Genomic DNA, 12315 nt, shown 5'->3' on the forward strand with positions numbered 1-12315 from the left:
CACAATGACTCATATCCTCGAAGGTTGCTGCTGTGTGTAACCCCACCCCTTTAGAACAGCAACATCTGTGTAAACTAGGGAACATCCTATTTAAAAAACTGAGGACTCGGCGGAGTGTGCCTCAGAGCGGGTAGGAGATTGTAACCTGTGCACATCTCTGTCTGTTCCCCTCGCGAGTAAAAATAATCTAAGCTTCTTGTCTTCCTTCCTTGTCTATTGTTTATTAAATGTTCTAGGATAACAACTTGACACATTTTGTGTGTGTGAGAACGTAAGCAAGCACATTTTTTTTGTCTCAGGTTAGGTATCGGTAACTAAATTTTTAAATACTTATAGTTTCATTCTAGACACAACACTTTTATTTTTTTGTGCCCATTTTCTAACAAATTAGACTAAATACATTTTGGACAAGCAATAACCTAGTGAATGAAGAATAAGAAGTGGAGAAACCCTCTGCTGAGCATGATTCAAGTTTCAAAGTATTGTTGCAATGACCCCATTTTGATGCATTCTCAAGTGGTAAGTTGGACGGGTCATGTCATAAGGCACATTAAAAGTGAGGATGACAAAACCTGAAGTGCAAACAATCTTTACTGCTCTTTGGAGAGGATGAACATAAAAACGGATTATTTTCACTTCAAAACCATACTACTGTTTGGAGACGCAAAAAAATAAAATCAGATTTTTTTATATATGTATTTTCTTTCTCTAAATATATAGTACAGTATAAAGACAGATGAAAATAAAAACAGATTTTCACCTGGCTTGTCCCGCTTTCACTCTCCTCCTCTTCTTCACTTCTTCTGTTGTCGTCACCATCCATCGAGGGAGTCTTTTGCTCAGATAGTTTCTCCGTTCTGTCCTCGTGAGCCAAGCCCAGAAACTTCTCCCTAGCGCTGAAGAAGTCGATGCTGTCCGAGCTGTGACTGGACGAGCCGTCCGCTTCACCGCGGCCGTCATCGTGAAAGTCGCTGGGGGGGTTGTTGTTGTCGTCGCTGCGTCCCGTTGAGGAAGGCGGCGCGTAGGGGGGCTGGGTGTCACTGACTGGGCTGGGCTTGTCACTCGGAGAATCTGACGCCGATTGTTCGGACGTGTCCGAGGACATGACTGTGACGGGAGACAGCTCCTCTGAACTGCTTTGCTCGGGGAAGTGAAGAAACAGTTCCAGTGGTTTGTTCTCTACGCTGGCCTCCGGTGTCACGTGACCCTTGAGCGCACGCTGGACTTCGGGGGTTGGGGGGAGGATGTGGAGCGAGGGGGGAGGATCGGGAATGGCGGCAGGCACGGTGATGAGCGCGTCCGTAGCGTTGGCGTCTTCTTCCTTGTGCAGCTGTGGCGAAGGAGGCGGGTGCGAGCTGTCGTTATCCGTTTCAGTCGCCTCCTCAATTGAGTCGTCGTTGCAGTGCGTGCGGAGGTCAGAGGTCGATTTGGTGGAGTCATCGGGTTCAGAAGCAAGCGCTTGGAGCACGGCCACGCCCAGGAAGTGATGCAAGGCGGGGGAGGAATTGTTGTTGTTGCTCTGAGAGTCGGAGCGTCCCAAGGAGTGAGATGAGGATTTGCACAATCGTTCCGGGCGATCTGATAGGTCGCTATCGGAGTGGGAGCGCCAGAGTTTATTATGCCTCTGTTTGCTGGAAGGAAAAAATAAATAAATAAACATAAGTACCATTATAAGCTATGTTTATGAATTTGAATAAAAAAACGCACCTGGCGAGCAGAATTCCCTGATATTCTTCCAGCTGCTTCATAAAGGAAGGATTGGGTTTGGTGACGGCTCGTCTCTCCTTGACGTATTCAAAGGCGGTTTCAAGCGACCAGCCGTACTCCTTCATGGCGTAGGCGATCACTGTCGAGGCCGAGCGGCTCACGCCCATCTTACAGTGAACCAGACACTTGGCACCGGCTTTCCTATGACAAGAAAAAAAAAACACCCATAATTATTCACCAACTGTTGGGAAACAGACGATTGTGCATTTTTGTGTGTGTGAAGGCCTACTTGGCTTTGGTAATGAACTTGTAGGTTTCGTTCCAGTACTCCAGCAGGTTGGTGGCCTCCTCGTCGTACACCCTGATGTTGTGGTACTCAAACATTCCCGGGAAGAAGTTGTCTATCTCTCGGGTCACATTGAGGATGTAACGCACACTAGAGAAGAGATGGAAAGTTCATCTTTAAATGTCATCAAGTCAGATTTTCTGTCCAATGCTTAGTTAATGCCGCACAACCACAAAACGTTGATAGGTGACAAAAAAATGGCTAATATGAGTTTCAGTTTTCTGCTCCATCGCCGTTCCAATAAATTAATGATGTGGGGGTAAGACTGGGGTCGGCAACCTTTACTGTCAAAAGAGCCATTTTAGGCCAAAATTAAAATAACAAAATTGTCTGGAGCCACAAAACCTTTCATCTAAATTAATTAATTTAAAGAATATCTTATCTAAAAATAAAAAATATGTAAAAACAAAATACTAATTTCTACTATTTTTTTTATTTATTATTAATTTCTACTATACATTTTTTTAGATATCCAGGAGAGGGACTAAAGAGCCGCAGGTTGCAGACCCCCGAGGTTAAGAATAAAAAGAACATCTACTGAATGAATGTTTTTATTGCAATTCAGAGCTTGTGTGTGTTCTGAGTAACTGTGGGGGGACAGATGTCTTACTCGCTGTTTTGCAGCTCTTCCAGGTTGGAAGCGTTCCACTCAGAGCCCTGAAGACAGCAGAAGCACAGCTCTTGTTAATATGTAGCTTTCTAGTCTTGTGTTATAAACTCATATTTGACACAGAGTCAAGTCATATTAATCATTAACTACAAGATGATGCAACAGCAGCCAGTTGTAGTAAAAGACTAACAAAAAGCTTTTTGGGTTCTTACCAGGTAAACATGTTCAAAGATCTCGGTGGGGCTGTCCATTTGTCCAAGAATCACAATCATCTCATTGTCGATGAACTCCTTAAACTCCCTCAGATTGCACACCATCTGCATCTCCAGCTCTGTGCGGATCTATACAAATTAAATACGGTCAAAATACTGTAAATGATTATACCTTATCAGATTTGTTACAAAACTTCGAGTTGCCTTTCAAAATCAACATTTTCAATGACATGCTATACTGTACAAAAAATACTCCCACAATATAATGCAGTTTTAAACACTGAATGCGTTCTACATTATATGTATGTACGTATGTACATTACAGCCGACTTGAAAACAAACATCTCAATTATTGTGTTAGTAAATTAGTTACTTAAGCTTACACAATCTGAGATGGAAATAGATTTGTAGACAAAAACTTCATCACCAATATCTCGCTTCTCACCTCCTTACAGGTAACATTCTCCAAGTCCTTTTGCATCATGATCTCTCTAAGGCGCATCTTGATCAGTCTCTCCGTGCGTTCCCTCTCTGTGGGCCTATTCAAAAATAAACACACATTGGGGAGAGAGAGAAAAAAAAAATCACTCTCCTCAAAATACACTAGCAAAAAAAGTGTCATCACATCCTGTTATGGCTTCTATTCATTGAATTGTTTGAGCGTCAATGACATGACTTATTCCACAAAAGAATTACTGCTTTGTCCGAAACTAGAGTGGGAAGAGAAAATCTGAGGTTGAAACACAACAAAGTTCCCTTGTAGAACACCCCTGTTGTCTTGCCTGGCACGGTTTTGGAGATTTATGCTGGGGGACACTTTTTGCCTTTGGAGTGATGACTAGTGGCCTAATTACCTTCTTCAAAGCTCCTTCTTTATGTTAATGCTCACTTGCTCTTTAGCGTTGGGTCAAACTGAGGGCGTGCTCCACAATTCTGAGGCAGCTGGCTTGTTTATCTTATTACAGGACATGTACTTGACCCCTACACAATAATTCCTCAGGCTTGAGAGTGGCTATTCTCCTTTGTCAACAAGGACACTGAATACAGTCATGACTGAACCCTTCAAAAAAAGCGCTGGCACGCCTGCAGACAGCTTGAGGGCAGCTGACCACAGAAAAAGTCATTTTCAAATGCATGACAGATGTGTGACGACGCCATGAATGGTGATGATGAAAGATATTCCATTCTCTGTCTTTGTTTACTTCACTTAAAGAGGAAGTCAAGCCAAAGATTTGATTTAATATGTTTTATGCAGCCCTACTAGTCTAAACACGGTATTCTGATTAATATTTCGTGTGTGGATGTTGAGCTTAGCAGCAACATCTACCCGTTTTTATCCCTCTCAGGACGTGGCCATTTTGTTGACTGAAAATGAAATCAGTTTCTGAGGACTCAGGTAATGAACAATCACAGCTCGCTTGTTTTCTGAAGCTGGGTCGTTGATTGGTCGTTTCCTGAGTAAATGTGATGTCACTATCAGTAGACAGCAAGTGGCAAAATGGCCACCTCCTGAGAGGATTTTTTTTAAACTATTATTTTAACACAATGTAGACTAGTAGGGGCTCATACAACATATTATAAAGAAAATGTTTGGCTTTACCTCCTCTTTAAAGCGATATGAAAACAAGAAAATAAAATATTCTTCCTAATATCACATAGTGGTTAAAAAGACAAAGAAGACATTATAACCTTCATTGTCAACAAGCAATAAACTGAGTCACCTTATGCGGGGAAGATAAATACAGATTGATGTGTGCGTTTGTGTGTGTGTTTAGTGCTCATAAAACACGGCTGGCTACCTTATTAAAAGTCCACTCCAAAACAAACACACCCCTTGCTGGGAAAGGTTGACGAGTTTATGCTCCCAGGAGGGCAGCTTGTGCCTATAATTTCCTTCTATTTATTTATTTATTTATTTATTTATTTTTTGGGATAGTTACATTGACTTTTTTTCCGGTGCCTCACCTTCTGCCTGAATAGAAGAGTTCTATTTAAATCTTCCGCTGCCATCTAATGTGTGCTAGTATTTGCCTGCCACCTGTTTATGTCTGTCCAGTGTTGCTCTACTTATCTATGCGTCTGGACTCTACTGTTCCAAATGTAACTCAAGACAGCTAAAAATGTCAGTGAGAAACACAAACACGATCCAAATATCTAGCGAGAGGCACATGACTACATGACAAGGCAGAATAGAGGGGAATTTCCTTGGTATTAGTAAAACCATAAATCCCGATAGTCATTCCCGTTAATTTCCAGTGCTTCCTTATGGGGCTGTTGACAATGTTGTCATAAAGTGTGCCAATGAGCACGTGTTTACATACAGTATATAGTTAAGCTCACGTGTCAATTTATTTGATATTCATCTGTCGCCTGTCCATTACCCTAAGGTTACAACAAGCATGTTGACACGCTCTCTCTCTATCTCTCTCTCAGAGTTTTGTGGAAAATGAAGCAACTTCTAAACGTGATAGTAGTTGGGCAATGCTCTGAGATGTGATGGTCTGACTGAGCACATGTTATCTCTGTCGGTGTTTTTCAGTAAACATACACGTGAGAGGTCTGTTTCAAATTGTATGTTTTCTGACTGTAGTACATTTATTTTCTGAACACCGTTTGTACATGTAACGCCCAGTGGGGAAAAAATAAACATTATTTGATGTAGTTGGAAAGCCGTAACAGTTTCATGATAATCACATCAAAATCTTTAGAGCTCCTCCTCTACTTACAAATCTGTGAAGAGAACAGGTGAATTGGCACGATGCGACTCAACATCCTGCATGGCGTTCCACTCGTTGATGCAGAACTGGTTGGAGGAGATCCTGCTCTGATAATAGCTGACCCATGTCAGGAACAGGCTGCCTGGGTAGTAATTGTGGCCGCGGGCAACGTCGCACGCTTTGTGGAGTGACTGAAGAGCTGACCTGATGGGGCAACAAAAACGAAAATTTCCAATCATTATAGAGCTTTTTAAAAAGTTCGTTAGGTAGCATCTTACAAGGGAGATGTAGTGACTAAGTGTGGCCGACTACAGAGTAGCAGGTGGAAAGTGTGTAACACTACAAATTTCTGAACTAACAAGAAAAAGAAATTAAGGCATGAAACCACACGCAGTTTGCATATTATTTTTTTGTAGCTGCAGGTAATTATTGTGATGCTTAAAAAAATTACTGAGCAGCAAGTAATTATTGCGATGCTTACCACATTGCCTGGACTGAGACGGGCTTAAAAACATGAACTCGATTCACAGTTGACACGCTGAAACCTCTGCAAAGGCAAAGAAAAGAGGTACATTTTCAGAAAAAACAGACAACTTACAGATATGGGTATAAATCAGGACGTACCCATCTCCATCCAAATGGATAAGAGTGTCACTCCACAGAGGTAGAACAAGGCCCACTGTGCAGCAGCTAGTGGGGAGATTCAACATTTTTGTGTAATTTAATAGGAACTGTACAGTATTATGAGTCTGTTGCTATTGTGGTACTAACCTGTCAGAGGAATAGAAGTCCATACCAAGAACGATGGATTCTTCTGTGTCCTGTCTACCATTGGTGGAGACCACCACCATGTAGCGGGTTACCTGAGCATAAGAACTCTCCAGACGCACAGCCTGACAGATCAGGGAAGGGGGGAATAAGAAAGAAAAATCCAAAATGAGAAATGAAGCATAATGATTGTAGGTAGGAATATAGAAACTATCTTAAAAAATATTTTTCCAGATGATCAAATTGGTTAGAAATTGTTTTTGATCTCTTCAATTAAGTATATTAGCTGTTCAAATAAAATCACCTTATCAAAATACATATTTGAATGTGTTGAGTATATACTGTGCGTGTATGTACAAAAATACATATCACTGGCATCGGGTGAAATCCTTGTACCTCAAAATCAGCAAGTTTGTTCAACGAACATTGCATTGTCGAAGAGTAAACCATTTTCAAGTGGACAACCAGACTCAGCAATTTGACAGACTGACATTTTTTGGAAAATCCTGTTACGTTGCCAATAGGTTTCGGCCAAACACAAGCGATATACGTTGTTCTGACATAGGGCTTATCCCAACAGTTGTCGGCACAGCGAGTCACTCGCGTGATTTGTTTTACAGAGTTTTTTACTCTGGACTACCTTGCTGACATAATCCTTCAAATTTTTTGTCCGGGCTTGAAACTGGTATTGGGGCAGTGCCTGGTAATCAAACCTGTCCACGATAAGCAGCAGCATACACCAGTAAGTGCACACACACACAAACTGTATGCACATATATAAACACATGCCCAACATGCTTCAAATCATGTCAATAGAGTTCTACTCCATTGTCCCGCTTGTTTGCCTCGTTGCAGGTGTTGCAGGAAAGTGTGTCAGTGTGTCTGAGTGTTACTCACCAGTCGGATTGTGTCCTCTGGCCGCAGAACAGTGAACATAGTCTGAAGATGTTTCTGGAGATCCCCTAGAAAAAAATCGCATTTAGTCTCGGTTTGGACAATCTTGGCAGTTTAACGTTAACATTAGAACCAAGATACCGTGTCATTTCGCCTTGGGCAAGTTTCGGCTACACTGTCTTCATTTTGTCCATCTCTAAATACAGCATGGAGCTTTCTTTGTTTAAAAACATGGTGTGCCATTTTTAGAAACTTTTTTTTATATTTACAGTCTCACCACAGGCTACACAAATGTCATGAATGTTATGTACCAGATGGATTTTCATCTTAAAGCAGCAAACAGATTCCATAAAACATCACTGGGAAAACCCCGCTGCTAACACCAGAGGTTCTGAAAAAGGCTGAGAGCTAAAGAGAAGGAGATGCCTATATATAATGGTTCATGCTGTGTACATGGAGTATATGTTTTACCTGTGTGCTTGTTCCAGCGCTGGCTGATATGAGGTGCAGAGTTTGGCGTGGGACTATTACCTCTTGGGAGGAAAAGGGCCGCACCTTTTACTGTGAGGAAGCTCTCGCTGATACTGTAAGGAGATAAATAAAATAGTTCTTACACCTCAAGCACTACATACACACATTTCTCCATTTAACAAGCTAAAAATTGTGTCACCCATTTTAATATCTGCTGCTAAAATTTTTGTTTTTAAATATTCAACCCGTAAGATAAGAGTGCTCAATAAAGACAGCCAAGATATCTAATTAAACTTAACTGTATAATTACCTTATGCCATTGAATTTATCTCACCAGTATAAGTGGTGTGGTCATAGGATTATGTCATTGTCACAGTTCCCGACTCAAGCTGTCTTGGTAGGAGGCACCCCAAATCAGAACAAAAACAAGCCCAAATGTGAACTCGGAACACAATGTTCTGTGCTCCTCCACACAGCTGGATTACACACACTGAACGCATTCACTGTAGCAGCTGCGAGCAAAGAGGGATGGCGGGACTGGGAGGGGACAGAGGGTCTGAGGGGGAAGATGGAGCCTGCCCCCCCTCCTCTGCAATGTTTGATAGGGATAAGCGTTGGACAGCACCCAAATCTCTGGACCAAAGGTGATATTCTGTTCCCCTTTAGAACACTTAATCGTATTAAGCGTGACTGAGGTCACTGCATTGAGCATGACACATTATAAAAGTGTAGTTCGTTTTTTGGGAGCCCAAACACGAGGGATGCACTATCCTCAGCCGTTGTAGCGTGGACGTGTGAGGCACTGGGTTTTTTGTTTAGAGACACCACGTGGTGCACGGACCTTAGAGATTCTGAGACCAATGACTTTGTGGAATGACATTCAAGGGAGCAGCAACCATCCTTAAATATGGCGACACAGCAGGTGACAGCCCTCCAGCATTCAGGTGGCACTTGTATAACAACAACCATGTGATCAAACGCGTAATCGCAATTTGCACACCATAAGAAAAGCGTACAGCTTTGCAGAATGGCCGCAACTGCAACTCATGCCACCAGCCAGCAGGGATCCAAAGTCAAAATAAATTCTGTTGTTATTTTAGGCTGTATTAACACTAAAAACATGACTATCTGGTCAGGATCAAAGCAGAAAATACATGTTTCTATTTGGTCCTGGTAACCCTGCCAAAACAACAAAGCCGTCCGCCAGGTTGCATTATGCTCACTGATATACGATCATATGGTGGTTCTTTTAAAAGCCAAGATGTCAAAAACTGTTCTGAAATGTAATACAACAAAGAAAAACAAAAATGTACAGATTCCACCAATGGCCACACAATATTAATAAGACAAACAACATGATACTTTAATCATCATAATGCTTTTCATGACACACAAAGGCATTAGGTTTTATGGGCAGAGAAGCAAGGAACAACAGAATGTGACAAGGCCGTGGTGGTTCCAATGCCAGTCTCCAATGTTGCTTATACTAATTTAAAAATCTCAAGAAACAATGTATAAAAGCAGTGTTATACACAATATAACCAACCTAGTAGAGTATGACATCTGGTATATTTTAATGAGGTCTGATCTGGTTCTGGTGATTCCCCCAAAATTTAAAAAAAAAATGGAGATAATTCTATAGGCTAATAGCACAATGATCTAAACATTTAATTAGATAAGATCTATAAAATTAAATCACTTTATTGTTAAATTTAAGATTAGGCTTCATGTGTTTTTAATTGTTCAGGGTAAAGAATGACATTCACTAACAATGAATGAAAACCCAGCAAAGACGCAAAGTGGAAAAGTCTGCTGTGGTCTGACGAGTCCACATTTCAAACTGTTCATGGAAATCATGGACGTCATGTCCTCTGTGACAAAGAAGAAAAAAAACGTCCATCCGGTTCTTTTTTTTTTTTAAATCAGCATCAAGTTCCATAGGCAGCATATGTGATGGCATGGGGGAGTGTTCGTGGCCATGTTGCACATCTGTGAATGCGATATCGATACTGAAAGGTGCATACAGGTTTTGGAGCACCACATGCTGCCATCCAAGTAACGTCTGTTTCAGGGACGTCCCTGGGTATTTTATCAAGACAATGCCAACTGCCAAGCCACAGTCACACATCTTACAACAGTGTGGCTTTGTTAAGAATGTGAGTATTAAACCTGTCTGGCACATTATGAAGTGCAAAATACGGCAACAGAGACCCCAAAACTGTTGTAGTTGTACATCAAGCAGGAATGGTAAAAAAAAAAAAAAAACACCATCACTTCCCAAAAAGTTTATTAAGCATTGTTTAAAGAAAAGGTGACGTTTAAAGAAAAGGTGATGCAACAGTGGTAAATATGTCCCGTTCCATCTTTTTCATAACGTGTTAAAATAAAAAATGAGCGAATATTTACAAAAAACAAACACAAACAATATACATTAGTTTTAAATGACACTTACTGGAGAAGTAACATTCTTTTCCTCTTTTTTTAAGTTGCAGTTGTTGTTTGCACCACATCAGTCCTGACAGCTATTTATTTTATGATGTTAGAACATAATGGGGCAAAACATTTTAATTACTTTTGGTAGAGCTCTTGCGCAATGGATGTTAGATTATGCGAGAAACTGATTTTGTGGCTCATGGTAGGAAAAATAGATCATACGGACAATACAGAGATACTTGGCAAACCTGTTCCACTGAGCTCAATAAGGGCAGTTTCATCCCCTCTGGGGTTATAAATGAAGATGAGCAACTGAAACCTGAAACATGCTGAAACACACAAACTCACTAATGTGTCAATATGAAAAGACAAACTCTTAGAAGGCACCAACTACTAACGCTTTTCATTATAAATGATGTTTTCTTGTTTCTACTCTACACTCACGGAGCCTCATGTGCAGAGTTTGAAGGGTTCTTGATTTGGTCTGTTTCAAACTCTTCCTTTTGTGCAAAACAATACAGCTTCCCTGTTTTTCCTCAGTAACTTAATCTCTGCATTCCTCCAGCCATTCAATCTTCCTTCCCGAGTTTTGCTGAGCCCACGGATGTGTAGCATGCAACTGCGACGGACAGGCAAGAAGCACAAGAAAGAAAAACACAAAACGACAATGTGCAGTGCTCATTTCCCACAACCTAGCCACCCTTGACCCAGCTGTTTCCTTTCACTCCCCCTTCATCACATCCTCTATTCCGCATTTCCCACATCTTCTACTTTTTCAATTTGGTCTTTATATTCAATTTCACAGCAATGACCTTGTAAAGGTGTGCTACAGTATACTGTCATCAGTAATACAACCGTCACTGAGAGTTGTAAACGGAAGGCTATGCACGTGCACAATCACACACTTTCAAATCTGCTCATCGAATGGAACCTTAGCTTGAGAATTGGAGAGGTTGTATGTTAAGGACGGTAGCTAAAAACAGACCAGTCCTTTAAAAGTGTCAGCTATTGATAGATGGCATTCAGTCAGTGTCAGTCAGTTACTGTACATACAAATCTTTTGTGGGTTCTTGATGACAACTGCACGCTGCAGAAGTTCAAACAGGTTGCCTGCATATGCAAATGAGCGACTGTGTGGAGTCTAATGCTATTAGAACCTATAGAGGTGCCTATGTATGATGTATGCAGCACATACGCCCTAGGCCTAAACTGCCATTTCTTATGTTGAAATTACGAATGACAAACAACTCAGTCCTACCTGACAACATGTACTTAACACACAATCATAATTTGGTTGAATTCAAAATGGTGAGACAATCAGTATAATTGGCTTGCAGAAGCTAACAGTATGTAGAAGTAAAAGTTGGAAAATGAGTAATGGATTAATTAAATATTGAGTTGTCTCTCACTTCCTGCCCCCTGTTCCTCTGCTCTGGCTCTCTATAACCAACCAGTCGAGGCAGATGGCAACTCCACAATGATTATTATTTTTTTTTTACTATCTTAAGATACATTCTGTTGTAAATTGTTTTTCTATAAATAAAACAGACTTGACATGGGAGGTGAAAAGGCTACTAAGGAGGCTGGATAAAGTAGGAAGAGCCAATCTAAGTGAACAGGGTTGATTTTCAGCCATTGAAGAAGAGAGTCAGGGTAGAAGTCCATCAGTCAGAGACACAATCATCACTATGTAAGGACCACTCTACATAGCCGGCAGATACAGTAAGTGACCACCCCGCCCCAACCAGCCTGTGCCCATATTAGTCACTGTGAGGTGGGATAAATTTAGGACTGTGCTCAATGCAGGGCACGACTCATAAGGCATGCACCCCGTGGGAAAGTGCATGGACATAGGTAACCTTGCTGCTTGAAGGGGTCACTGTGAAAAAATGTGCTTTAAGATGAGGGGCAGTGAAGTTCATTAGGCATTGCCAACAAATGGAGGTGTCCGACGATTTGAGGCTCATTCTGTTGTCCATCTGCACAACACCAACGTTAAGTTTAATTCCAGTCTGACTGCAGATTGCTAGACAAAGGTGAAAACGACTGATAACTAAAAGTTGGAAACCAGGTCACTCTAAAGATAACATTTTTAGCAACTAATGCAGATGCTTTTGTTTATATGCTATATGGAGAATTGTATTGCAATAACATATA

General features: G+C 41.1%; 1 protein-coding gene across 3 annotated transcripts in view; it reads right to left on the reverse strand.

Annotated features, from left to right (window-relative positions):
• Window positions 1–12315, reverse strand: part of ssh2a (slingshot protein phosphatase 2a) — a 34307-nt gene that overhangs the window by 2946 nt on the left and 19046 nt on the right. For all 3 annotated transcript variants that reach the window (XM_086081027.1, XM_086081028.1, XM_086081026.1), the window contains 12 exons: window positions 7726–7838; window positions 7258–7322; window positions 6364–6485; window positions 6217–6282; window positions 6074–6139; window positions 5602–5796; window positions 3321–3414; window positions 2876–3004; window positions 2664–2710; window positions 1997–2143; window positions 1708–1908; window positions 761–1631 (listed from right to left, as the gene is read on the reverse strand). In XM_086081027.1, the coding sequence (XP_085937153.1) occupies window positions 761–1631; window positions 1708–1908; window positions 1997–2143; window positions 2664–2710; window positions 2876–3004; window positions 3321–3414; window positions 5602–5796; window positions 6074–6139; window positions 6217–6282; window positions 6364–6485; window positions 7258–7322; window positions 7726–7838 (2116 nt within the window). The remainder of the gene's footprint in view (window positions 1–760; window positions 1632–1707; window positions 1909–1996; window positions 2144–2663; window positions 2711–2875; window positions 3005–3320; window positions 3415–5601; window positions 5797–6073; window positions 6140–6216; window positions 6283–6363; window positions 6486–7257; window positions 7323–7725; window positions 7839–12315) is intronic.

The sequence above is a fragment of the Leptonotus elevatus genome, chromosome 7 (genome assembly GCF_054856555.1).
Source record: "Leptonotus elevatus isolate MCC_2025b chromosome 7, RoL_Lele_1.0, whole genome shotgun sequence".
NCBI lineage: Eukaryota > Metazoa > Chordata > Actinopteri > Syngnathiformes > Syngnathidae > Leptonotus > Leptonotus elevatus.